Source organism: Cucurbita moschata, unplaced genomic scaffold, assembly GCF_002738365.1.
Source record: "Cucurbita moschata cultivar Rifu unplaced genomic scaffold, Cmos_1.0 Cmo_Scf00014, whole genome shotgun sequence".
Taxonomy (NCBI): domain Eukaryota; kingdom Viridiplantae; phylum Streptophyta; class Magnoliopsida; order Cucurbitales; family Cucurbitaceae; genus Cucurbita; species Cucurbita moschata.
In genome coordinates this window covers 3,538,044-3,564,145 of record NW_019268530.1, presented here as the reverse complement: position 1 = coordinate 3,564,145, position 26,102 = coordinate 3,538,044, and the positions used below count along the sequence as shown (strand labels likewise).

Sequence of the window (26,102 nt, the reverse complement as noted above, 5' to 3'; positions counted from 1 at the left end):
GTTACATTCAAAATTCTCAGCCAAACAAATCCTTACAATTTCAAGAACAAGGCAACAGAGATTTCACTAACTTAATCTAACCAATAATGCTATATATTCAAAGCTACTTCAGAGATATATGAATACGTGTGCGTGTGAACAGAAACCAAACGGATTATTGGGGATATAGCAATCAATAGCATACCAATAAGGAGAACGAAAACAGAGTCCCTTAGAAACCTCCATAGCAAGAGAGATTTCCCTAACTCGCTTCATCTTTCCTACCTCGATCAATGCTGCCATTTCTGCAAAATCAATCCATCAAATTACTCACAAAACAAACCCTAAACCATTTCGACCAGAAAATAAGATCGATTTTGAATTGAAGGAAACGGAAGACTCACTCTTGCTAGTCGCCATTCCAGCGAAAAAACTCTCCCATAAAATTGAGAGGGAAGCCGGCGCCATTTCTTGACATGACTCAAACGGGGGAGGAGGTTATTATTTATTTATATTTTTGAAAAAAAAAATTAAAACTTAGTTCTTAAAATTTTAAATATCATTAAATGTTTGGAAAATAGAAAAAAAAAAAAAAAATTGTTTAATATCGTCAAATTAGACAAGTATATTTTAAATAAATATTAATCATTAGTAAATAAATAAAGTAAAGCCTAAGTTATAGGAAATTATATTTTAAATTTGGCTGCATTAATCCCAATAAAAATGGCTTATTAAAGAAGTAAACCTCTATTAGTACTAATAAAGCCAAAAACCCATCCCAAGCTGAGCTGGATTTAATGTGCCATTATATCCTTTTTCTACTTTAATTTCAACCACTAATACTTTTAAACATTTAATTAATAAAAATATATTTAATACTACACTTTCTCTAAAAATAAATAATAATGAAATATTCTTCCCTCCATATCAAGCCTATCATGGGTTTGCTTTCGGGTTCCCAGAAAGCCTCATTGAGAGAGTATTCCTTACTTATAAACTCAGCCGATGTGGGACTTTCATTCAACACCTCCCCTTGAACAAAGTACGTCTCCCCTTAATCGTGGCTCGACTCATTTCCTTTTAGAGTTTTCGTCATTTCTAACTATGCCTTCGAGGAGCCTTGACTCCGTTTTCTTATGGAGTTCTTTGTTCGACATTTGAGGTTTCTATTGACATGACTAAACCATTTTTTTTTAGACTTCGAACATATTTTAAACTTTTTTTTAAAGTTAAAAAATACTTTCACTAGTTGTAGCACGTTTAAAACATAATTTTTAAAAATAACATTCGAAAGTTTGGAAATAATTTATGATATATTGACGGTAATACTATTTTTAAAAATGGAATATTATTAATATTTTTTAAGATTATTTTGAGGATTTATTCTGAAAATAAAATTTAATTTTTATGGTGTGAGATAAAATTCATCCCTTATTAAATATATTAATTGCAACAATAATTTAAGGAAAATTTAAAATTATACCGTTACTTGGAGTGGAAGGTTAAAATGGATGAAACCCATTAAATATTTCCCCAAAATTTATAATACATTTATTTTTTCATTCATGACACTTTACTTATTTTTGACGAATTATTACATGTGAATTTCAAAATTAGACTTCAATTTTAAATATTGTATTTACTAACTAAATATTAACTATTAATTTATTTATCCATAAATTTTATTTATATTTTCAAATTACCTATAGTTATCATCCTCATGTTTTTATATTTTATTTCATTCTCCTTTCCGATTGACGTGCGATCTTATAATATTTGGGGAATGATCATGGGTTTATAATCAAGGAATACTTTTTTCATTGGTTTGAGATCTTCTCAGAAGCTCAAAGCAAAGCCACGAGAGCTTATGCTCAAAGTGGACAATATCATACTAGTGTGGAGAGTCGTGTTCGTCTAACATGACTCTCTAACTGATGAGGGATCTCACAATCCGCCCTTTTTAGGACCTAGCATCCTCGCGGTGTTTGACCCTAATACCATTTGTAATGGCTCAAGTCCACTACTAGCAGATATTGTCTAGGGATCTCACAATCCGCCCTTTTTAGGACCCAGCATACTCGCGGTGTTTGACCCTAATACCATTTGTAACGGCTCAAGTCCATTACTAGCAGATATTGTCTACTTTGAGGGATCTCACAATCCGCCCTTTTTAGGACCCAATATCCTCGCGGTGTTTGACCCTAATACTATTTGTAACGGCCCAAGTCTACTGCTAGTAGATATTGTCTACTTTAACCCGATCCGCGTATCGTCATCAGCCTACGGAGAAATTTCCCTCTATTTCTCTCTATAACAGACGTGAGAGGTTCAAAATGTAAAAAATATTGGTTTTAAATTTTTAAAAAATTACTGAATGTAAAATCTGTTTTTTATATGAGATTTAAAGACCAAATCAACATATATCTTTTAAAAAAATACAATGATAGGAAAACGGAAAAAGAAAAGAATATTAGGATATTTTATAATATTATTAACAAATTGAAAAATATAAAAATATAAAAATATAAAAAAATTCAACTCTGAAGCTGTGAGACATTTGCTCACCCTGTTTTTTTTTATATAGACAATGCCCGTGATTTAACACAGCCTCCCACCCTGAAGAATCTTGGTTTTGTTCTCCTCCTCTTCTTCTTCTTCTTCTTCTTCCTGGTTCTTGAATTGTTCGTTCAAATTTCAGAATAATTCATCTTCCATTGTTCTTCAATGAAGGGGAAGGAGGAGCATCATAATTCTATCAATCTGCAGAGGCAGCATCTTCCCAAATGACACCTGAATTCGCTTTTCTCGCCGCCGTCTTGATATCTTTGCATCTGCAGCTGCATTTCGCCGACGCTTTTGGCTCTGCATCCACCGTCGCTGTCGCCTATGGCACCGCTACTGTCTGCGGCATTATCGCCGGTAAGCAAAGCCAGAGAATTCAATGCTATAGAGGACATGAAGTGATCTCCGTTCTACCTCATGTCTCCTTTGAAGCAATCTCTGGCGGGCAGAGATTCTTCTGTGGTCTTCGTACTGGTGGGTTCAGCCTCCATTGCTGGGAGACCGATGCTGGTTTCCAACCTAAACGTGTTTACCACAGCACCGCCTTCCCCTTGACTGATCTGGCCGTTGGTGATGTGCACGTTTGTGCAAGAGAGGTCATCTCCGGCAGAGCAAGATGCTGGAGGGGAACAGAGAGAGATGGGTCTTTGTTTCCTTCGCCTGATGCAGCATTGCAGTTTCAGACAGTCACCTCTGGAAGTGGGTTTTCATGTGGGATTTTGAAGAAAAACAGAACCATTTTGTGTTGGGGGAGCAATGGAATTGGATCAAAGATTCAATCTCAGTTTGGGAATCTGTCCATGGTGAGCTTAGTCGCCGGAGAGTCTCATGTCTGTGGGTTGACTGCATCCAGCGGAGTCCTAATCTGCAAGGGAAACAGCAACGCCGGCCAATTAGAGGTTCCTATCAAATCAGCTCATGAATATACAGATCTTGCATTGGGGGCTAGCTTCACTTGTGCTATAAGGCAAAAAAATGGGGCGGTTTCTTGCTGGGGTGGAGGAGCAGAGGAGCTCAACATTCAAAACAATATCAATTTCAACGATTCATTTGAGCTAATCACAGCAGGATCAGACATGTTATGTGGGTTGAAGACAAGCAATTTGATAATAATGTGCTGGTCCAAGGCAAACAAGAACTCACCAGTTGTTCTTCCATTGGGGATGATAATCCCTGGCCCGTGTGTTCAAGATCCTTGCAGCTCCTGTGGCATCTATCCAAATTCAGCATTTCTCTGTGATGGGTCTGGAAATATTTGCAAATCATGCCAGAGAGAGCTCCCAATTGCTGTACCGTTGCCAAAGAAGCCAGAATCTCAATCAATCCCAGGTTCTTCTTCACCTACAAGAGCCAGAAACAGGCTCACCCTGGCGTTTCTCATAGTTGGCGCAGTTGGGGTTATGGCTGGAGCTTGCACCATTTTGTTCTGCATATCAAATTGCTTAGCTCTTTGTTCTTCTAGCAACACAGCAGATAATCTAGAGCTGAAAACAATCCCACAAGCGCTAATGGAAAATTACTCCGGTCGGTCATTCTCTTTGATGGAACTAGCTGCTGCAACAAGCAACTTCTCATCTGAAAACAAGATTGGTGGAGGGAGTTTTGGAGTTGTTTACAAAGGGGAACTCTCAGATGGGACTGAAGTAGCCATCAAAAGAGGAGAAAACAACGAGAAAACAGAAGACCCACAAGAGAAACAAGACGCATTTACTTCAGAATTAGCAACGCTATTGCGGCTTAATCACAAACACCTTGTGGGCATGGTGGGTTACTGCCAAGAAAACGATGAGAGGATTCTAGTTTATGAATTCATGCCAAATGGTTCTCTCCATGATCATTTACACAACAGAGCTCACACAAATGAAGACGGATTGTTACTAAATACATGGAAAACGAGGATCAAAATCGCATTAGACGCAGCCAGAGGAATCGAGTACCTTCACAATTACGCAGTCCCACCAATAATCCACCGAGACATCAAATCCTCAAACATACTATTAGACGGAAACTTCACAGCAAGAGTCTCGGATTTCGGATTCTCTTTGATGCGACAGCCAGATATTTCAACGGAAACCACCGTCGGGGGTACAATCGGGTACATCGATCCAGAGTACTACGTGTCAAGGATTTCGACGTCAAAAAGCGACGTGTACGGGCTAGGAATTGTACTGCTGGAGCTTTTGACGGGAAGGAAGGCGGTATTCAGAGACAGCGGAAGCAGAAGTCCAGTGACATTGGTGGAATTTGCGGTGGCGCGAATTGGGGGCGGCGAGCTGTGGGATGTGGTGGACAAGACGGTTAGGACACCGGAGATGAAGGAAGTGGAAGCGGTAGAGATAGTGGCGTATACGGCCATGCATTGTGTGAGCTTGGAGGGTGAAGAGAGGCCGAATATTACCGACATTGTTGGGAATTTGGAGAAAGCTTTTGCTCGCTGTAATGGCGATCTCTGTGAAAATCTCTAACACCTTTATTTTTTTTTTTTGAAGATTTTTTTACCTAAATATTTTAAAATTTAAATGCGGGACGTAGTTGTGTCTTGGAACCTCAAAGCAAAGTCACTTCAGAATGTGGACAATATTATACCATGTGGAGAGTCGTATATTTATTATTAATAGTCGCTGTCAATAAAAGCGGTTTCAACGCGGAGCTTATGAAAAAATACCGTTAGTTAACATGGCGTTTTCAAACACATTATTTCTCAATTATATTAAATAAATAATATATATTATAGATCGTAATGCAATGCATTATCGAGGACTAAAAGCTTTGGCCGGCAATTGCTATTTGCCAGAAATTATTTTTAATTATTTTTTATTTTCCTTGTTGAAATATATAATTAATTAATTACATATGTAAATAATTAAAAAATAATAATGGTTTTATTCCATTTTCCTTTAATTTTTATTTATTATTTATATATTTTAAACTATTTATTCGTGTTATTCAAATTCGAAACTCATGAGGAGCTTCACATGTTTGTATTTCTCTCCCCTCTTACTGTATAATGGAACTGCGCGGATTCCTGATCGGAGCTCTTTCACCGGCAGACATGTCTGGCCGGCGAAGTCATCTTTACCAGAGGTATCGTGATCACGAACTATAACTCTTAGCAAAGCCAGTTCAGGAGTGCTTATTGAGAAACTGAACTTCGCGTTCCAAACAGGTACCCACTGGTCTTGGATCGTGGCTGTTCTTTCCGTTGTTGTATCATCTCGGACTCCGACGATTCCAATCTAAAATCAGTAAGGAAATTCCTGTTATAGATGTATTGCTACTACAATCGCTTATCTGCCATTTCTTGAATGTTGATTTTTTTTAATCGATATCTGTTTCTTACCTGTACGTATAAGTCTGGAGGCGAATAGAAATCGAAATGTGAGAGACCGAATTCCGAATTCCATCCTTCTCCCATGTATACCTTTATCTGTAACCATTGCAATGGAATCATGAATTTGTTAAACATTAGACAATGTGTTTCTTTGTGCAAGTAAACTGACCGTTAAACGTCTGATCATAGTCGAAGATGATGATCTGGAATTAGAAGGCTTATGATCTAGGTTATTCAACAAGAAATCGGGTTTTTTAATATAGCCACAACCGCCATTGCCTCTGAACATTCCTTGCATGATCCACAAGTATTTCCCGTATCCCTTCAACGCATACAAATCATTAGTGGATACTAAAATTCTTTTTTCTACGAACAACTTTCTTTCCTTTATCTTTCTTTCTCATTTTTGTTTGTTATTTTCTTCTCTTGGTTAAAATGTTGCTTTATTTGTTGCGGGATTTAGCAGCCAGAATATGGATATCTGGACCGCATTATATATATACACACATATATATTCTCCAATGCTAAGTTTTATGGAATCTGGCATGGGTCAGCAGTTTAAATTTTGTTCATATGTATAGCATAGCGACGAAAATATAGAAGAGGAGTGTGAACGCTAACCTGCATATTAAAGGCAACCATTTGAGCCCCGTGAGTCCAGCCAAGCATAGGATTGTAATTAGATGAGTCTAATCTTAAGCCTTTTGGGTACACTCTCAGCAAATTCCTTTGTGTAAACCTAAGACACAATTTTATTGAATATCTCTTAAAAACATAGAAATACTAGTTATCCGTTTGTGATGTTAGATATGGTTATTCAGAGAAAAAAGACTTTGTCTTAGTATTTCATTCTCAACAAGGTGAAATTAGAGTCAAACATACTTGTTATCTAAAATTAAAAGCTACTGTATGATTAAAAAGTGCTATCAAATGGATATAATGTATATGCATTCATTTCCTCTGTGAATAAGTTTGCACAGTTTGATCCATAGACTCCAAATTCACTCTACTAAATGTTGGGAAAATGAAAAAGTACAATAGTTATACCTGATAATATCACGCCCATAGTCTTTTGTAGCCTTTTCAAGTGCTTGTTCACTCAGACTAAATCTTGAAACACTTTCTGTATCATTAAGGAAAGCCTGGAGATTTAATCCAGGTTTCTTCTTCTTTGCATGAATGGCAATCAATTTCCTGTATTCTGGAACAGCAACGTCCTCATCTTCATCCTCCTCCAGGTCATCCTGCAAGTCAGAATGTGAATTGGAAATGAAAACTAGCTCACTTTCTGTATCAAGAATTCTACATCATGTTCAGAAGATGAGGTCATTATCAAAGTGTGAATCTTTCAGGTATGTCTAAATGTTCTGGATTTTATTACATCATTACAAGTTTGTTGTTTTCATGAAAAAGAATGAAAAGAAAAGATAAAATATAATGCGCACCTCATCCACATCTTCTTGTGGCCTTACACTGCCCCAAATGTCATCATCGGCAATGTCTCTTTGCTTATCCGTTGATGGCTTTTCCTTTGTGCTCTCACCCTTTTTGTTTTTTGGTGGTTTGGCAGAAATCAGAACCCTTTTCTTTAGTGACTCTGGGGATCGGAGTTTATTCAAGTCTTCCAATTCAGGAACGTAAAGCATATCCTCAAATGTTTCATTAACCATCTACACATATTTACATAGGTAAAGAAGAATTAATAGCAAGTAAAAAAACGGAAGTGTAATATCTTATGATAAGTGTTTTAGTTTTATAGAAAGTTGTTTTAAAAACTATGGTTTTAGTTTTCATAATTTGATTAGGATATTAAGAGCTTCTTAAAATTACAATAGAATGCACTATGATTTCTAGAATTGCGTGGAAAATATAAAAATGCTAACAAACGAGTCTAAAAAAACAAAAAAAATCTATAAATGTTGAAATTTGAATAAAATTTGAAAGTATTACTCTTGGAATATGTAAAATGAAACAAAGAAGTTATTAGTATCTGAAAATTTTCCAAAAGAATTAAACTATGAAACAGAGATGTTATCATAGAGAGGATCTAACTAACAAGACTGTAAGTTGAGCTCTATTGCTCACCTTGGCCACTTCTTTTCGAAGTTCTGGGTTGAGATGGTCTTCAAAAGTTATCACTACAGGATACTCAGAAGCAGTAAAGGCATGATCTTTAATTGCCCGCAGGCATTTGATGAGTGACACAGGAGATGTGAGTGTCCTACAGCTCCATGGATGTTCAATTAGTTAATGCAGAAGCTTCTTAAAACACACACAAAAGTATATCTAGAGGGTATCGGGAGCTCTCATATAGTGTAAGCACTTTCGGAAAAATCATTAGTGTATATATATATTTTTTAATTAAAACCAAAAAGATACTGAAACGTGAATGTAAGAAATGACTCGTCGTAGGATGATCACAAAAATGAACTTTTTTTTATAGTGTGCAATCTTTAGGTCATACCGTCCATGACGAACCTCAATGCCATTATTCTTTGATGTAGGCCACAAGTCCAACTCAATTGCTCTTACTCCTCTTTTTAGAGCCCTTATGATAGGAGTCACACTGCTTTTACTATACAGTTGATTCCCTGTTAAGTAGGAATTGTGGCCTGTAAATATGTAGTAGTGAGACAATGGGGCTCCCATATCCTGATAAACCTGCACCCAGTTCCCAACTATTAATCAATAATATCATGGCTTATTTTGCAAATTTATTTTAGAACTTTCAGTGAAAATTGAAGGAAAGTACTATTGGTAGAAGTGGAAGTTATACTTCTTTTGTTAACTTACATCTTTGTCCTTAAACATTCAGACTTGTTTTATCTCTCCTGCTAAAAAAATATATTTTATTTTGATCCTTAAACTTCCGTGATTATTAAATTGTTTATATTGGATTTAAGAAAAAACTTGATACATCTTTTTCAAAACATTAGTTTAGGTGATGCCACATAAGATTTCTAATAAACACATTATAGATAGACTTAATGACAAGGACTTAAATTAACTTTTTGTACTATGCCATAATATAGTCGATATGCAAGTAGGAAATCAGATTTGGATCACTATACTCCAAAATTGTGAAGAATATGAGACAATAGTAAGAACCAGAGTTTAAATACATTAGTGTATTATAAAACTTGTAAAGTTTAATATTATTATTCATATTAAACTCACTGTTCATAAACATATAATTTTGGAATTGAGAAGAAAATCTTTGTTCTAGAAAAATAGATTGTAATGTCTATGACAAAACAGAATATCAAAATACATTTTAATGAATTTTTATCTCTGAATGATGCTCTGGTTTTATGGATGGTGTGACATTGCATATATTGTAGATTGGCTTGAAAGGTAAAGAGAAGAAAGAGAGATAACCCCTTGGCAGTGCGGGAAAGCAAGATTAAGGTCTCCAAGAAGATAGCGGAAGAAATCTTCGAGATAAAGGCCTCTTCTCTGAAAGATGTTGAGGTGCTTGAGACTGTTGAAGATGTCCTCAGCTTTTGTCTCAGATGTTTCTCCTTGAATCTCTTCCAAAAACGTCCGCAATTGATCAATGTTCATTGTGCCATGTTTTGAGTATTTATTGAACATCATCTTCACATCTTCTGGTGCTTCTGCTGCATTTGTCCTGAATCTTCTACTGAAAAAGAAACAGACCCTGAAACTGTGCTTACTCATTCTTTACTATGATACAGAGCAGACACACCAAACCTGCACTTTCCGCGTGGTGTTTTCTTTTTTTTATCCTTTGTCCTACTTGGATCTGTGGAAGAATGAGTGAAAAAGAGGGGGAGGGGGAATTTCCATTTCAATCCCTAAAGAATGACTTCCAGCCGAAGTTGGAATCTGTGTCCATGGCAAGATGTTCTTTTCTTAGAGAGAGCAAATGTGGTGGAACTGGCAAGTAGTTGCTTGTGATTCCAAATTTGACCAGCCTAGTTTGCATTGCAGGAATAGGCTGTTGCTAGAATCTAGGATGTCTGATAGAGCCATCTAAATCCTAAAGAGTCTGCTTCTTTACAGCAAACTGTTACCTCAGCTATTCAGTATAGTGATTCGATCAACTGCATCCATTAGGAAGACAAGGTATCAATAAAATACACGGTTTTGTTCATGTATCCATTTTTTCTCCTGTCTCTGTTTTTCTTTACAGAATTAATCACTCTCCTTGAACAGAGGGAATCTGCTTTATAGTACAATGGCATCAAAGAAGGAAAAGAGAAAAAGGAAAGAGAGAAAAGTGGCGACCCCATATTCGATGCCTTTTCTCTACCCTATGAAAAATGTAAGAATCCAACTCTCTCTAGTCAAAGAACAGCAATAATCTCCACTATAGACAACAGTTGACAGGAAAAATTCACTCCACTGAGATGTTGCCCCAAAGGATAAGAAATTGTATTCAGGAAAACTCAAAACGCAATAGAAGCTTTACAGAACTGTACTTTGATCCTTTACGATCAAAAAGAGGAACAGCATGGATGCCTGCCTTCACTTCAGGAACAGGCAGACAGTTTTGTCCTCCAAAAACATCCTTATCTGAAATGTTATAACTATACACTTCGATTCGAAGTAAAGCCAGTTCAGGAATGGTCAAAGGATATGTGAACTCTTCGTTCCAAACTGGGCTCCAAGTCTCCTCTTTGATCTCTGTTCTCTTTATTATCGCATCATCTGGAGCTCCTGCGATTCCAATCTGCATAAGGCTAACATGGTCAATATGCAGTCGGTGAAGGTAACAATATTGCTTGAACTATGGACTTGGGTTAACTAGATTTCCATTCATTTGAAACTTACCCGTGCGTAGAAGTCAGGAGGGGAGTACAAATGAAAGTGGGTGCTTTCAAAATCCAAATTCCAGCCAACACCCATGTAGACTTTCACCTGTCATCGGCAATATAATGTTTTAGAGAGCAAGTCCAGCCGGACTTGATACATGATCTAGTTTGGCAAAATGCCTACCTTCAAAGTTTTTTTAACTGGCAATTTTGCATTAGGATCAAACACCTTGCCATGCGGATCAACTGTCAGTAGAAAATCAGGTTTTTTCACATAACCACAACCTCCGTTCGATCGAAACATCCCGTACATTAAACTGAGAGACTTTCCGTATCCCTGTGATGGTCAAATTAAATTTATTTTTTTAGAAGAACAAGGACAGTGATGTTATTTGATCCTAGAGAAAATGAAAATACCTGCATATTGAAAGCAACCATCTGAGCCCCGTGTAACCAAGCACTCATTGGGTTGTAGTTGGAAGAGTTTACTCGAGTTCCCTTCGGATATATCCTTAACATGTTCTTCTGGGTGAATCTGAAAGCAAGAACAGAGCAAGATTGGTGTCAGTTTGGGAAATGAATTCTTTAAACTTCTCTTAATTTCTTTCTGGAGTAAACTGACGACATGTATGTTACTATTACCTAATGACATCCATTCCATGAGATTTAGTTGCCTTTTTTAGTGCCTTTTCACTCAAGCTAAGGCGTCTAGCTTTATCAGCTCCAACTTTTAGAGCTTCCTTCAATCCCCCCTTTGGTTTGCCAGCATGAATGGCAATTAGGCGTTTGTATTCGGATACACCTGTAGCGTAAGATTCGTAATCACTGTCGTCACTCTCGCTGGATTCACTCTCACTCTGCAACCCAATAGAGAGTTGTATACTTCATCAAGATACTGGAAACCAGAAAATGACTAGAAAAACACAGCTAAAATGTGGTAAATTTCAACGGAAAGCAGACCGTATCGACCCCATCTTCATCATCCGTTTCATCTTCACTGGAAGAATTCTCCCCTTTCACATTTTTGGATCTGAGATATTCTTTAGGGGGTTTTGTTGAAATGATGATCCGATACTTCAATTCTTCTGGAGAAGGAAATTCTTGTAGATATTCTGCTTCAGGAAAGAACAGCATGTCTCCAAATGTTTCCTTGATGTTCTGCAAACAAAAACAAGCATCTCCCTCCCATAAATCTTCAAAGTATGAACAAAACTACTCTTTCTGTAAACAATTTGAGAGGGGAAAAAGATACCTCGGCTGCTTTAGCTTGAAGATCAGGAGTTAGGTGGTCTTCTAGAGTAATTATGACAGGATATGGAGATGCTATGAAAGCATTCTCTTTAATAGATTTCAGACATCTAACGAATTCCACAGGTGTTGTCAAGGTCCTAAAGAAAAGATTACACATTCAACTTCAGACAAACTACATTCTTCCTATATTTCAGTCAAAACCAACAATTCCATTTCTTAGTTCTTAGTTCTCTCACCTTCCATGAAGAACATCTATGTCATCTTCTTCAGAGTTTGGCCACAAATCAAGCTCCACGACTCTCACACCACTTTTCAGTGCATTTATGATCGGAACATCACTGGAATCACTGCTCAATTGATTCCCAGTTAAGTATGTATTGTGGCTAGTATAAATGTAATAATGGGACAGTGGAGCTCTCATATCCTGATGAACCTGTAAATGATGAAACCCTTGTATATCTAAGAATCTGGGGTTTTAGGTTGAGGTACAAGACCCAGAAACCAAAATTTCCAAATTTCAAGGAAACAGGAGAAATAAGAGAAATTGATATCTCACCTGATCTGAAACTGGGGGATTGAGATCCATAGAGAAGAGATAGTAATAGAAATCATCAAGATTGAGACTGTGTTTTGTGAGCTTGGAGATCACATGATGCCGCCGCTGCAGCACTTGCTCAACAATCCGTTGAGCATCGGCCATTGACGCTGTCTGATCTCCTTGAAACTCCACAAGAAACGAGTGGAACTGCTCGACGGTCATGTTGGCAGCGGCGGCGCTGGCGTATTTGAGAAACGCCTCCTTGACGTCCGACGGTGGCTCGTCTGTGGACATCTTAAACCTTCTGATGAAACAGAGACAAACCCTGTAATTTCCCATGGAGGGAGAGAGAGAGAGAGAGAGAGAGAGAGAGAAGCAAAAAAGGGAAATGGGTTGATTTCAATTGCTTTGAATTATGATTATATACAGGCAGAAGGGAAGATTTTGGTCTTCATTTTTCAAAACAACACAGCCACCAGGTAAGGCAAGGCAGCCATTGGGTTTGAAATGAAAGAGTCCGAGTTTAGACTCCTTTTATGTCATTGACGCTCTGTTTCTTTTCCTTTTCCTTTCAATATATGCAGGCTTCTTCTAAAAGCAACGATTGGGGTGCTTTCTCTTGCCATGCTGAGATCAGGTTATACTGTTCCCCACTCATACTCAAAAGTATATGCATGCCTTCTTGGTAGTTTCATTGTTCGGATGGTTTAAACTTCAATTATTAAAGGTTATTAGGGAATGATGTGAGATACCTTTTAAACTTGCTAAAGTGATGTGCTTACTACTCACCAGTTGAAATGACTTGAAATGACTTGAAAGTGAGAGCTTAGAGATCATAAAAGCTCTTCCTTTTACTTTTTATTTTATTTTATTCCGAGAATTTTTCAAAATTTATTCTTTTGGCTGAATTTTATATTCGTTTAATTTTGGTTATGAAAATTTTAAGATTTATATTTTAGTCTTCGAACTTTTGAATTACAAATACATCAGTTTCCATCTCTATTGTTTTGTGAATTGACTTTAAATTTATGTAGTTAGTTTTAGCGCGTCTATTCGAGTCGCAATGTCCATTGTGGTGGGCAATTTGGTGGATGTATTTGTCAGTGTAACTAGAATAGTTAATTTTAGTTGAATTACAAGTTTTTATTTGTAACTAAAATAGGTAATTTTAATTGAATTACAAGTTTTTATTTGTCGGTGTAACTAGAATTATTAATTTTAGTTGAATTACAAGTTTTGCCCAAAATTTTTCTTTTAAGCGAAGTCTATTTAGTTCTTAACATTAAAAAGTGTTAAAATAAGTTCAAAATTTTAATTTTGTGTTTACTAAGTTATTGAATTTTTAGTTTTATCGTGATCTACTCGACATTTTTTAAAATCATAAATTTATTATACATAAAATTGAAAATTTCATGCCAGCATAAAATTTAATTATATATCTAATAAATTTATTTATTTTGTAAAAAAGAAATTGAAAATTGAAAGTTGAAAGAAGTTATAAGTTAGAAGAAGTTCAACAAATATTTTAATTCTTCAAAAGCAAAACTATTTTTTATTAAAAAAAAAGGTTTTATTGCAAAAATAAAATTTATAGCCAACAAAGTTTCCATTGCAAAATTGAATAATTCAAAAAAGTATGGAAATATTTTTGTATTTGATGGTAATAAAATTTAATAATTGATACAAATGACGATAATAATACAAAAAGAAGCCTCCCAAGAAGGGTCAAATGGTCAAAATATTATAGCACAGTAGGAACCTTCTGGGTCCATTTGAACCTTAATGGTTAAGCTATTTATTTTCAAAATTTAAAAAAAAAAAAAATTAAATCCACGCTCTTCACATTCTTAACCTAAAAAAGGCAGCATTTTATTTGAAAATGATAATATAGTTTTTTTTAGTATTTTTCTATGAGAATTTAAACATATTATTTAGAAAAAATTATTAATATTTAACTGCACATTTTTTACAATATCAATAATCTATTAAATATAAAATTTAAAAATGATACAAATCTAAAAGTTCAAACTACGAAACTAGTAAAGTTTCATGATTTTTTACGGTATGTTTCAATATTTATTATCGTTAAATAAAAAAAAATACTAAAACTCCTTCGTTCTAATATTCTTAATAATCAAAACGTGTGATTGTAATATTAAAGAAATTAATGTGAGGAATTCATTCCCCAAAAGAATAAATCAATTAGAAGTTCCAACCAAGCTAAAAAGGGAAAGGAAAAGTGGGAAACCAAATTAAAATATTATAAATACTTTGGAAAAATTGAAAGAATAAAAATAATTATAAAACTAAAAGTGATCTCAAAACAAGATGCCTTCTCTTCTTTATTATAAAGAATGTTATATATTTTTATTTTTATTTTAATCTTTTCATCTTTCATGTGTCACATTTTTAATCAAAATTCTTATTGTCTTTCTTACTAATGTTTAAAATTTATTAATGAAATTTGATCAATAATACCTGTTGATTGTTGACCTTGTTGACCAAACGATTGGACTATGCATCTGTTGTACGACGCTTACGTTGTATCCAATCACTAGACCACTTCTTCTTACTATGTGAAAATGGAGCTCCCCAAGGCTTCAACCAGCATTCCTCCTCTTTCGATTCGCGTTGTCTCGTGGCTGTGGTGCACAAAGAACGTAACAATGTTGCAAAGACGAACTTTACCACACCAACTAATTTGATGGTGGCACCAATGATCAAAGAATCTGAGTAAGAATAACAAACACGAGAAATTAGAGATTTAAAAAAAAAAAAAATAGAGAGTAAATCTTTCAATATTAGATATAATTTAAAGATTTATGATTTATTCAACACATAATTAAAAGAATCTTAGAAATTTATTTAAAACTTTCCTAAATTTAATAATAGAATTAAATTTATAATTTAATATTTTATTTTAATCTACCTAATTCAGAACAAATGGACAAATTATTTTAGCATATAAGATTTCTAAAAGTAATTATTTTGGTATTTTTTTTTATAAAAAATAAAAATAATGAACATAGAATATATCTTTTGTACAAAATAATTATAAATATAGCAATTAACATCTTATCACATTGCCCATATCTTAAATGGTAGCAATATTACTGTTTTTTTTTTTTTTTTTAATCTTTTTCATTAATCATCATATTTATTATTTATTTATATTCCTTTTGATTAGTCATCAAATTTATGATTTGGGTTTAGCTACAACTTTCAACAAAGCTCCAAGATTAAGGGAACTACAAAGTTGTTTGGTTTGTGAGATTCAGATTAGGAAAATTTCAGCAGCTTCCTACTTTCTCCTCGTTATTATAGTTTTAAGTTAGCCCATTCACTTGCTCCACTGCTCTGTGAGAAGCTGGCAGATTCGATTGGCATTCTGATCTGACCGTCCCGAGAGATTTCTGGAACTGTTCGTGTCCTTCTGGCATCCGATGGATCAACTCGTTCTCTCCCGGAGCCAACGAGTCGATGAACTGCAGCTTTCTTCTGTCTACCTCGTCCTTGATTCTCTGCAACACAAAGGGGAAGTAATGAGTTAACTAAAACAGGAACTCAGTATTATACGTCGATCCCACTTTCAACTACTGAAAAAAAGAGCGAAAGAAGCAGGAGAAAACTACAAACGAGATCGATCTCATCCATGGATCATTTTTCAAGATTTCGAAGAGACCTGTGAACGTTGAGGAAGCAGTACTTGTATCCATATAAGAGATCGAAACATGATGTATACCGGAACAAAAATGACTTCAAACAAACTAGAAAAATGTTACAGCTACATTGGGATTATGGTCTTTGTTTCGTATGGACGCGCCACGAACACAAGTACTGTAACCATCCTCTCGCACAAGATAATCGATAGCCGTTTACGCACAAAGCAACCTCAGATGAAGTAAATGAGTGTTCCCACAGCATGGAACTTCGACATGCCATTTCGACTCTGATTGAGTAACTTGGCTCACACTAAAGTTAATGATATGGGCAACAGGTAAAAAATCAAAGCTATTTGCACTTGAAATCATTGTTCATGAAGTTAAGAAGAAAACTTTCATTGCCTCTAAAAAATCAATCTAAGGAAAGAGAGAAAACACTCAACAAGCAAGTTCCAAGACTTGGGAGATATGTTATGCTTTTTTATATATATATATATATATATATATATATATATATAGATATAGATATGATTATCTTGCTAGTTTTATGGCCTTTATTGATGTAACAACCTAAACCTAAACCAGCTAATAGATATTATCCGCTTTGGCCCGTTACGTATCGCTCTTGGCCTCACGGTTACAATATCTACTAACGGTGGATTTGGGTTGTTACAAATGGTATTAAAGCCAGACACCGAGCAGTGTGTTAGCGAGAACGCTGGTCCCCAAGGGGAGGTGTGGATTGTGAGATCCCCACCTCAGCTGGAGAGGAAAATAAAACATTTATTTATAAGGGTGTAGAATCCTTTCCCTAACTGACGCGTTTTAAAATCGTGAGGCTGAGCGCAATGTGTAACGGGTCAAAACAGACAATATCTACTGCCGGTGGGCTTGGACTGTCACAATTGACGACTAGGCCAAAACTAATTTTGTGGCGACTACTCATCAAGCCAGTATGGTTGCTTATGAAGCTATAATTTACAACCCGACAACCCTATGATTATAAGAGCATTCTCTACTGAGATAAACCAGAATAGAGCTAAGTTAAGATATGTTTTGGCTGAAACTTTGTTCTATATCTTTCGATCTCTCATCTTATTCAGCCGGATATGCATATGATTACAAATTCAGTAATATGATCTACTAATCATTTATATTGTCCTAGAATTGCTCATAGACAAGAACTACATATAAACTATCAAACAAAACACCAACATTTCAATTTTTTTTTGAACTGTATAGTTCGAAATTAGAAAACATACCTGCAAGATTCTGGACTCAAAATGGGGCAGGCCAATTTGGGCGACGGTAAGAGATCCAAACAAATTCCCAAGCAATGCAGCATCCGGCACAGCCAATCCAGCCGTGAAACCCGCGGCAAAGCCACCCAAGAAGCTGTCACCGGCACCGGTGGGATCGAGCTGAGTTGCTGTAAACGGAGCAATCTGCAACACGCCGCCGTTCGAATATAACTTACACCCTTCATTCCCATTCGTCACAACAACAGGGCAAAGCTTCTTGACCTCTCCAACATCCATAAACGGAGCCTCTTCAGCAGAAGCTTTTAACAATCCAATTCGAGGCAACAAATGGAAGAACCCACTGTCTTTCAGATTCACATGCTGCACAGTCCCATCAATTTCATCAAAAACTCGAATCAAAGACTGAATATCAACAAACACAACATCACAAATCTCAATCATCCGTTCAAGCGTCTCAGGGAGAACCTCCCCACCAACCCCAACCGCCATTCCAAATTCAAATCTAAAATCAGGAAGATCTGAAGGCAAAATCGGAGCACAGGCGGAAACCCTTTTCAGAATCCGATCTCCATGGCCATCGCAGGCGATTGACGAGTCGAAAAACGCACGAAACGTCGTCGTCTTCGAATTCCCGACAACAATCGGACTCTGGTTAGTCGAATAGGCGAAATCTTCCCCCACCTTGGAAACAGTGAGATAGGTAACCGATAGGCCTTCAAAGACCGTGGAAATGAACGAGGCGGCGCCGCCGAGAGACTCGGTGACGACATGGGCATCGCGAACAAGGATATCATGGCAGAAATTGCCGACAATCAGAGCACGAGGAGGAAAATTGGGAGGTGGGTCTTTGGTATCGCTCACCATTTGAGGGTTGTGAAGGGAAATAATAGAAAGATTGAAGAGAAAAAGGAGAAAGTTTCGGTGGGTATAGGGATCATGGGTGGAAAAGGGAAGAAAAAGGGACTAAGCCGCCATGGGAGGAGGATTTCGAAACGGAAATGAAGGACAAGAAGGGATTTGTAAGGGAAGTGAAGGTATGCATTTGAGGACAGAAAAAAAGAGAGTCGTGTAAGACGGCAGAGAGAGGCAACGTGCGCCGGAGAGAGATTTGGATTCAAAAGGGTTTATGTAAAGCTCTGGTTTGCATGGAATTCTTCTGTTTAATTCATTTCTGTCATAAGAACAAAGTTTGAGGATCTCATTTATTTATTTATTTTTCCTTTTTCTTTCAAATAAAGTGGGTCAACAAAGGGAGCTCAGGGGCCAAAAAATAATAATACAACAATATTACAATAATAAGAGAAAAAGAACTTTCTGTTCTTTAAAAGTATTTAGTAGTATTTTAAATTTTAGATTTAATATAGTTTCACATTTCACTAATTTTTTTTAATGTTTGATTAACCTTAAGACATTTTAAATGCTTTAACAATATGCAACTAATCGAAGTATATTATATTTTTTAACCAAAAAAGTCGAGATTTGAATTACCATCTCGGCCTTCTTTCATGTATTAATCTAAAACTTCCAATCTATTATTTAAATATCTAAATGATATTGTGTCCGATAAATATCTAAACTTGTGTATAATCGGTTCTAATGAATTGAATATTATGGCACCTCGTCTTCCTATTTTTCACCGACTTCCAAAATTGTTGGCAGAGGCGAAGTGATATGGACAAATTCCAAATCCAAAGGTGGAATTCAATCTTAATAACAACAAAAGATATGGGCGTGGCAGTAACCCTTCAGGGCAGCTAAAAATGACCAAAACAGTCAATAAAAGGTAAGAAGAAGAGGAGAAAAGGAAAAAGGATCTAGTAAGAAGATTCAATAATAGCAAAAGGTAATGTACTGCTTTAAAAGATCATGAAGGAAGCCACCTTAGAACACTAACCACCCGGGCAACAAACCCGAGGTCACAATGGATTCCAACAACCGTTCTCTCACGAAGATTTGAATTTCTAACTCAGAGGGAATATATGTTTTAACCCATTGGATTTAACAATAAAATCAAACTTAGAGTAGGATGACTTGAATATTTGACCTTTCGTGTAACCGTTCAAGCCCACTGCGAGTAGATATTGTCCTTTTTGGACTTTTCCTTTCGGATTTTCTCTCAAGGTTTTTAAAATGTGTCTGCTGAGGAGAGGTTTCCACACCATAATAGAGAATGTTTCGTTCTCCTCCCCAACTGATGTGGGATCTCATAATCCACCCCCTTTGAGGCTCAGCGTCCTCAATGGCACTCGTTCCATTCTCCAATGGATATGGACTTAGGCCTTAACCATCTAATTTCAACTAATAAATTCAGGACTCTTAAAAGTAACAATATACAATCAAAGCCACACAAGAACTCTTCAACTCATAAATAAAGGGATTTTTCTTCTGCTTTGGACCTTTTAAGAGAAAAGAAGATAAAAAATTACATACCTGGAGTAGTCATCCGTCCTTTGAGAGGTGGGAATCTGAAAGCAAATGCAAAAAAATGCAGAATATTAATGAATGGCCATGACATAATGGTTAGGAATCTGATACCACCTCAATTTTAACACTTTTGAATAGGGTTCCAACTGCTGCAATCACAACCGTCGCCGCAGCATTTCCCTTCTCTAATTCCCATTTCTTTTACGTCTTATTGCTCAAAGGATTAAAGAAAATACCAAACAAAGCCAAGAAGATAAGATCCCACCAGAAAAATGCTTTCATCCACCACTTTGGACATTAAACATGAGCTGTTACGCATGAACTAGGACTCTAGACAGGATCTCATCACATTTGGAACATAATTTGGGGGAGCGCTTAAACTAAAGAGGAACCTTTTTTCAACATAATTTATTGGGATCTGGGCAAACTAATATATAGATAATGACGATATCAGTTGCTACGTTTACCATGTACTTCCATCTGCTATAGACCTCTAGGACATAGTTTTGTTTATATCAAACCAAATAGAAGGTTAAAAGCTTATAATACAAAGTATTTGGTAGATAAATATATATCAACTAAATCTTTTTAATTCATTGCAGCTATTGCGCGCAGACTCGGTAAATTTCCCTTCCACAATAGCAGCTATTACAGGGATTGCATAAATCAAGACCAGGAGAAAACCTACATTATTTACTGAGGATTAATAGAGTGTCATGCCCATGCAAGTTATAAATGCCACGAACTATAGTTGTCAATCTGAGTGAATTCCACCCATGAAGGTCCTTGGATCGGGACAGTTGCCCGAAAACTGAGCTTGTGAGAAGTCAAATCCAGGGTTCTGCAAAGGAACTATGAGAGCATATTAAATTTCAAGATTTCATTACATGACAGACACGACTCTGGACATATGAAATTATGTAGGAAAGGAAACAAGTTCATGAATTTCAAAGGTATCAAAACTTTTCAAAAGCATTCCACCCAATAAAATTTTAGTAAACTAACGAGAATACTACAACTCCTCCATCCATATGTGTGTCTGTATGACATGCAGAGTGGATAACATTCGTATGCAATGATTGAATGCAACCCCAATTATATCTATACCATCCAAAAAAAAAAAAATCAAAAGCTTAAAAATACAAAAATATGGAATTCAAAATACAACAAAACAAGTAATGCAGGGCATCTCATGAACTTGAGAATGGACTTATGAGATATTTTCCTTCAACTCGATTGGGTTCTAAAGGTTGCCACCAAGGATAGGCTCCAAATGGAGTAGCCTTGCAGATGAATTCTTGAGCTTGGTCATGGATGAAGTGTAGGAATATTTGGGTTATATCACAAGTCCTATCATCTGCAGCTTTGCAAAATTGGTTCATCTATCCAACATCAGTTAGTACAAGAGCTCATCATATGTTCAAGTCATCTTGGAAGTGCCTTGAAGGAAAATGAGTAAAGCTTTTGGGTTAGGAGTTTCTTCACCCTCTTGTTGCTGCACCTAATTGACTACTTAAGGGATATCTTCAAAGAGAAGAAATCAAACAAAATAGACTATCATTGTATTTTCTCTTGCTTGGTCCTCGGTGATGTATGAGAAAAACCAGGCCGTCTCTTATGAATTGAAAATTTGGAAGAAATGGTTCATGTACTCTACATTAGTTAAAGATTTCATGTATGCATCTAGAGATTTTTTTTTTTTTTTCTCTCTTTTTTCTATCTTGACAGCTTGAAGCAATTGATCACTGACTAAAAATGAACAAATGCTCAAGAAAAGAAACAAAAGGAACATAAAACAAACATGAAAAGCACAAAACGTATTCATATCATCTAAAAAGATGGAACAAAGAAACGGACCTCCTCCTGAAACCTTTGGAGCATAAGACGCTTCTGCTCAAGATCAGTGGAGTAAGGATCAAGACGACCCTGACCCTGTATGGGAGAAGCCCATGTCTGACCCTTGTCCCTCTTCTGCAGTGTAATGTGCATTATGCCATCCTCTGCCACACCAAATAAACAAAACAATTACACCACAAAATAGACAAAATCGGAGCAATAGAAGGGAAATACAAAAAGAGACATCAATAATCTGATTAGAAATTCCATATATTTGGTCTAAAATCATAACATTCAACCGCCTCAAAATTATAGTTAATCATTAACGCGAGAATTCGCAAGCACCTAGCGTCCAGAAAGACGAATCCGTCTTCACAGGGCAAGTAAGTTCGTGCTGCAAATCAACGCAAAGAAATCAATACAACATACGAATTAATACATCAAACTTAAATCAAGCAAGAAAGAGAGGTGAAAATGCAATGATACTGACATTGAGATAAGGAGGATTCCCCTTAATCCCAAGCTCGACATGTCTAGACTGAATCTTGCAGTAGAATTGCTTTGAATGAACATTTGGAGGCAAATTAATATACATATTAACCTCCTCCAGAGTCTGATCCCATTCAAACACTTCCTGACCTGAAAAGAAAAAAAAAAAAACTAGTAATACAGTGAATTAATTCGGCAAATTGAAAATTCCGAAGATGAAATTGATGAAGAGATAGAAAAGACCGTTGTGGAGAAAGCTATGGCGCTTTTCTGGAGCCAATTTCTCTGCCATTTCTTAGGGTTCGCTTCTTCCTTCTTCCCCTTTCCCGCGAGTTTCACACAGAAGCTTTTCCCTTGGTTTGTTTCTCTCTAACGAGAAGTTCCGGTCTAGCGAAGCTTAAATATTATTCCTGAACCGGCCCCAAACTTTTACATATTTGCGTTTTGAACCCGTGTTGAAAATTTGAAACTATTTCCAAAATGGGTCTTTTAGCAAAAAGAAAAATATATATTTGCAAAACTATTTTTAAATATTAAAATATAAAGTTTTTAGTTGTTTCTTCCATAATTACATTTTTGTAATTTATTTAGTTAAATAACAATTTTATTTTTTCAAGTTTATCTCAATTAATAAATTTAATTTTATGTTTATTTTCATACATAATAAATCTCTAAATTTTAAAAATTATTAAATGGGATCGAAGTCAGTTAAATAAACAAATAAAAATTTAACGACTTATTAAATTAAAAATTAAAAATTTATAAATTTATTTAAAATCAAATTAAACACCTAAATTAAATTAGGAAAAAAAATAAAAACTAAAAACAGGTGCACATTAATATGGAAATATATATAATGTTATTTATAATATAATATTATTATTACCATTAATAATTAATAATTATATTTTATATTTAAAAACAAATTAAAATTATTTATGTAGGGTCACGTGACAAGAATTTAACAAGATTGAAATTCGCTCAATCAACACACGTTGTTTCATCGTGTTTTATCTTCATTCACGTGTTTATGTCTATATATCAACTTTTAGTGATTAACTTTGATGGTCATCACGTAACGTGTAACTACCATAAAGTTCATATAGTGTACTTTAATTAAACAAATTAAACTGCTCTTATACGTAATCAGCCATATTATATGTTCAAACAATAAAATCCAAATATATATTATACGTAACGGACGAAATAATTATAAAGTTACCAAACATATATTATACAAAAATGGGAGTAATTAAGTGTCACCATAATTTTGAATAAATTCACATGGAGTATGTTTGGTAACTGAAATTTCAGAAAATTCCAGGAAATTTCGTGTTCTTTCACTTATCGTGTGTTTTTTTTTAACCTTAAATCCACAATTTCGGACCCATTATGTCTCTGTTCTTGTTTCTCCGCCTTGATTTTCACCTGAAAAACACACAGACACTGCAGCGTCGGCGGCGATATTTCATTCCAGGCTAATTCTTCTGCCGGACTCCGCCGTGGTGGTTAGCCTACTCATGGGTTCAGACGAGCCGCTGGTTTTCCGTGATTTGGAGATCAATGGAGGTGGCGCGACGGCGACGGCGACGGTGAGGTTTGGGTTGGTTAGGGATTTGTGGGGGAATTTACTGAAAGCGGTGTTTGGAACGAAGCTGGCGGTGCTTTTTCCGGCGATCCCTTTGGCGGTGGCGGCGGATTTTTACAACTTTGGAAGCGTAAGCCTTCGGTCGTACTTCGTTCATAATATTAAATTTATTTTAAATTTATGTTTTTGAAAATAAAAAATGGGAACAGAATTATTTATTATATTTTTCTGATTTTTTTCCATTTTTTTTCATTTATTTAATAGAATCTGACCTGTCATGTAATTGTGTGCCACGTAGGCATGGACACTTGGTTTGAGCTTACTTGGATTGGCTCACCTTGCAGAACGTGTCAGTTTTTTGACCGAGTAAGAACGTTTTTCATTTTCCTTCCTATAATTAATTAATTTATTTATTTATTTGAATTTTGTATTTATGCTTTTAAAATTTTAATAAAATTTATAATTCTTAACCTATAATTTTACGAAAATAAATTCATAAATATTTTTCTTCTAATTTCGTGCGTTGTTGTTTCTTCGTTGAAAAAAAATATCAGGCAGATTGCATTCTTCACGGGGCCCACAGGTACTTCAAATCTCCACCGTCCATTTCTTGAGTTGTTGTGAATCAGACTTTATTAGTCCATAATTACCAAAATACCCTTACAATTTTTAGGATTTTTTTTAGTGAGTGGCGAGTGTTAGCGAGCACGCAGTGTCTCGAAGAGGTGGATTGTGAGATCCGAAGCATTCTTTATAATGGTGTGAAAACTTTTCAACTAGTTAAAGACACTAGGAAAAGTCTAAAGATAACAATATCTACCTGCAGAGAGGGCGTGTGCCATTGCCAACCCATCAACCCAATTTTTATAGATTGGGTTCGGTAGTTTAGGTTGGTCGAGTTCTCGGGTCATTTGAGTACCTGAACTCCTCGTAAGTCTAAAAACATAATTGCAATTTGTAATTTAACACGGGTCATTTTTGTGTTCGTTAATTATGGCAGTTGGAGGGCTAGTGAATGCAACATGTGGGAATGTAACAGAGTTGATATTAGCAATGTTAGCATTACACCAAAACAAAATCCACATCTTGAAATTCTCCCTTTTGGGTTCCATTCTTTCCAATTTACTTCTAGTTCTTGGCACCTCTCTTCTCTTTGGAGGCTTATCCAATCTCAACAAGCAACAAACATTCAACCCAGTAAGCCAAAACAAAAAATACTTTCTAACTTTCGAATCGAACACGTTCGAGAAACAAGAAACAAGAACATTAACGTTATCGATCATGTTTTCTCAACAGAAAGTCGCGAACGTAAGCTCTTTAGTGTTGCTACTCGGATTGCTATGCCAAATGCTGCCATTGATATCAAGATTTGCATCACCATCAGCTAAATTATGGACAGACATGTCTGTTCTAGAGCTATCAAGAACATGCAGCATCATAATGCTCATAGCTTATCTTGCTTATGTGTTCTTCCAATTGAAAACCCATAACCAATTTTTTGGTCTACCAGAGGTGATTATTCAAACTCTCTTGAACTCTAAGTATAATTTGTTGTCTAAACATGTGATGAATGGGTTGAATAGGAGGAAGAGGATGATGAAGAAATGGCAATAATTGGGGTTTGGAGCTCGTTTGGTTGGCTGGTGGGTATGACCATTGTCATAGCTGTTCTATCACAGTATGTTGTGGCTACAATTGAGGTATATTTCATTGAAAGCCATTCTTTTTGTGTTTGTTTCCAAGAAATTATGGGTTTTTGTTGAGCGTAGGAGGCATCACAATCATGGGGCGTTTCGGTGAGCTTTATGAGTATAATTGTGCTGCCGATTATGGGTAATGCAGCTGAGCATGCTGGGTCGGTTATATTTGCTGTGAAGAACAAATTGGTAAGTTTGTATGCAACCGTTCAAGTCCATCCCTAGCGGATATGATCTTCTTTGAAATTTCTTTTTCGGGTTTTTTTTCGGTGTTTTTAAAACGGTATGCTAGGGAGAGATTTCCACACCCTTACCATGCTTCGTTCTCCTCACTGACCGATGTGAGATCTCATAATCCACCCCCTTTGTGACTTAGCGTCCTCGTTGACACTCGTTCCCTTCTCCAATCGATGTGGGACCTCCCAATCCGTCTCCCTTTTGGGCTTAGTTTTCTTCCTGGCAAACCACCTCGTGTCCACCCTCTTTGGGGCTCAGCCTTCTTACTGGCATATCATCCGGTGTCGGGCTCTTATACCATTTGTAACAGCTCAAGCCCACCCCTAGCATGACTTTTCTTTCCGGGTTTCTTCTCAAGATTTTTAAAACATGTCTGCTAGAGAGATGTTTCCACACTCTTATAAAGAATGTTTCGTCTCCAACTGATATGAGATCTCACAATCCATCCCCCCCCCCCCCCCCCCCCCC

At 36.1% G+C, this 26,102-nt stretch overlaps 6 protein-coding genes and 2 long non-coding RNA genes across 11 annotated transcripts in view; 4 read left to right on the top strand and 4 right to left on the bottom strand.

Moving 5' to 3' along the window:
• The first annotated feature begins 2,523 nt into the window (after positions 1–2,523).
• Positions 2,524–5,083, top strand: LOC111452348 (putative serine/threonine-protein kinase-like protein CCR3). The gene has a single exon (XM_023093015.1). It carries the CDS (start codon positions 2,763–2,765, stop codon positions 5,004–5,006), a length of 2,244 nt encoding a protein of 747 aa, XP_022948783.1. The 5' UTR covers positions 2,524–2,762; the 3' UTR covers positions 5,007–5,083.
• A 400-nt stretch (positions 5,084–5,483) lies between these two features.
• Positions 5,484–9,875, bottom strand: LOC111452350 (phosphoinositide phospholipase C 2-like). Its single transcript, XM_023093017.1, has 9 exons — positions 9,251–9,875; positions 8,337–8,533; positions 7,958–8,093; positions 7,318–7,542; positions 6,920–7,116; positions 6,494–6,611; positions 6,042–6,194; positions 5,882–5,968; positions 5,484–5,777 (listed from the first exon to the last, which is right to left on the bottom strand). The coding sequence occupies exons 1-9, from the start codon at positions 9,551–9,553 to the stop codon at positions 5,484–5,486; spliced, it is 1,710 nt and encodes a 569-aa protein (XP_022948785.1). The 5' UTR covers positions 9,554–9,875.
• LOC111452351 lies at positions 5,542–7,252 on the top strand. 2 transcript variants are annotated; one of them, XR_002712125.1, is made up of 3 exons: positions 5,542–5,625; positions 5,708–5,786; positions 7,111–7,252. It is a non-coding gene; the product is annotated as an uncharacterized LOC111452351 (long non-coding RNA). The 2 variants fall into 2 exon arrangements; XR_002712126.1 differs by having other exon boundaries at positions 5,708–5,809.
• A 231-nt stretch (positions 9,876–10,106) lies between the features above and the next one.
• Positions 10,107–13,030, bottom strand: LOC111452349 (phosphoinositide phospholipase C 4-like). The gene is made up of 9 exons (XM_023093016.1): positions 12,458–13,030; positions 12,138–12,334; positions 11,903–12,038; positions 11,611–11,808; positions 11,293–11,507; positions 11,068–11,185; positions 10,835–10,987; positions 10,670–10,756; positions 10,107–10,568 (listed from the first exon to the last, which is right to left on the bottom strand). Exons 1-9 carry the CDS (start codon positions 12,776–12,778, stop codon positions 10,275–10,277), a joined length of 1,719 nt encoding a protein of 572 aa, XP_022948784.1. The 5' UTR covers positions 12,779–13,030; the 3' UTR covers positions 10,107–10,274.
• LOC111452352 lies at positions 12,807–13,181 on the top strand. Its single transcript, XR_002712127.1, has 2 exons — positions 12,807–12,918; positions 13,024–13,181. It is a non-coding gene; the product is annotated as an uncharacterized LOC111452352 (long non-coding RNA).
• A 2,423-nt stretch (positions 13,182–15,604) lies between these two features.
• LOC111452343 (inositol 3-kinase-like) lies at positions 15,605–20,087 on the bottom strand. Its single transcript, XM_023093006.1, has 3 exons — positions 19,794–20,087; positions 17,364–18,534; positions 15,605–15,960 (listed from the first exon to the last, which is right to left on the bottom strand). The coding sequence occupies exons 2-3, from the start codon at positions 18,225–18,227 to the stop codon at positions 15,766–15,768; spliced, it is 1,059 nt and encodes a 352-aa protein (XP_022948774.1). The 5' UTR covers positions 18,228–18,534; positions 19,794–20,087; the 3' UTR covers positions 15,605–15,765.
• A 186-nt stretch (positions 20,088–20,273) lies between these two features.
• On the bottom strand, positions 20,274–22,500 carry LOC111452345 (nudC domain-containing protein 2-like). The gene is made up of 5 exons (XM_023093008.1): positions 22,356–22,500; positions 22,114–22,262; positions 21,969–22,017; positions 21,645–21,787; positions 20,274–20,628 (listed from the first exon to the last, which is right to left on the bottom strand). The coding sequence occupies exons 1-5, from the start codon at positions 22,402–22,404 to the stop codon at positions 20,542–20,544; spliced, it is 477 nt and encodes a 158-aa protein (XP_022948776.1). The 5' UTR covers positions 22,405–22,500; the 3' UTR covers positions 20,274–20,541.
• A 1,025-nt stretch (positions 22,501–23,525) lies between these two features.
• The window catches only part of LOC111452341 (vacuolar cation/proton exchanger 3-like), a 4,063-nt gene continuing 1,486 nt past the window's right edge, over positions 23,526–26,102 (top strand). Inside the window, exons 1-7 of one of the 3 annotated variants that reach the window (XM_023093004.1) lie at positions 23,526–23,704; positions 23,999–24,066; positions 24,255–24,283; positions 24,701–24,897; positions 24,997–25,212; positions 25,284–25,400; positions 25,470–25,586. In XM_023093004.1, the coding sequence (XP_022948772.1) occupies positions 23,633–23,704; positions 23,999–24,066; positions 24,255–24,283; positions 24,701–24,897; positions 24,997–25,212; positions 25,284–25,400; positions 25,470–25,586 (816 nt within the window). In that variant the 5' untranslated portion in view covers positions 23,526–23,632. Of the gene's footprint in view, positions 23,831–23,998; positions 24,067–24,254; positions 24,284–24,700; positions 24,898–24,996; positions 25,213–25,283; positions 25,401–25,469; positions 25,587–26,102 lie in introns of all 3 variants that reach the window. The other 2 variants (XM_023093003.1, XM_023093001.1) reach the window with 2 other exon arrangements.

What these genes read in the sequence shown, in the direction of transcription:
- LOC111452348 (XM_023093015.1), top strand. Translation starts at nt 2,763, where the DNA reads ATGACACCTGAATTCGCTTTTCTCGCCGCCGTCTTGATATCTTTGCAT.
- LOC111452350 (XM_023093017.1), bottom strand. Translation starts at nt 9,553, where the DNA reads ATGAGTAAGCACAGTTTCAGGGTCTGTTTCTTTTTCAGTAGAAGATTC. An exon ending in ATTGAGGTTCGTCATGGACG is followed by an intron (nt 8,094 to 8,336) that starts GTATGACCTAAA and finishes ATGGAGCTGTAG; the next exon opens with GACACTCACATCTCCTGTGT. An exon ending in CTCCAGACTTATACGTACAG is followed by an intron (nt 5,778 to 5,881) that starts GTAAGAAACAGA and finishes TACTGATTTTAG; the next exon opens with ATTGGAATCGTCGGAGTCCG.
- LOC111452349 (XM_023093016.1), bottom strand. Translation starts at nt 12,778, where the DNA reads ATGGGAAATTACAGGGTTTGTCTCTGTTTCATCAGAAGGTTTAAGATG. An exon ending in CAGTTAAAAAAACTTTGAAG is followed by an intron (nt 10,757 to 10,834) that starts GTAGGCATTTTG and finishes TGCCGATGACAG; the next exon opens with GTGAAAGTCTACATGGGTGT. An exon ending in CTCCTGACTTCTACGCACGG is followed by an intron (nt 10,569 to 10,669) that starts GTAAGTTTCAAA and finishes AGCCTTATGCAG; the next exon opens with ATTGGAATCGCAGGAGCTCC.
- LOC111452343 (XM_023093006.1), bottom strand. Translation starts at nt 18,227, where the DNA reads ATGGTGAGCGATACCAAAGACCCACCTCCCAATTTTCCTCCTCGTGCT. An exon ending in TTGAGTCCAGAATCTTGCAG is followed by an intron (nt 15,961 to 17,363) that starts GTATGTTTTCTA and finishes TTTGTGTTGCAG; the next exon opens with AGAATCAAGGACGAGGTAGA.
- LOC111452345 (XM_023093008.1), bottom strand. Translation starts at nt 22,404, where the DNA reads ATGGCAGAGAAATTGGCTCCAGAAAAGCGCCATAGCTTTCTCCACAAC. An exon ending in CCATAGCTTTCTCCACAACG is followed by an intron (nt 22,263 to 22,355) that starts GTCTTTTCTATC and finishes TTTTCTTTTCAG; the next exon opens with GTCAGGAAGTGTTTGAATGG. An exon ending in TCCAAAGGTTTCAGGAGGAG is followed by an intron (nt 20,629 to 21,644) that starts GTCCGTTTCTTT and finishes GTTCCTTTGCAG; the next exon opens with AACCCTGGATTTGACTTCTC.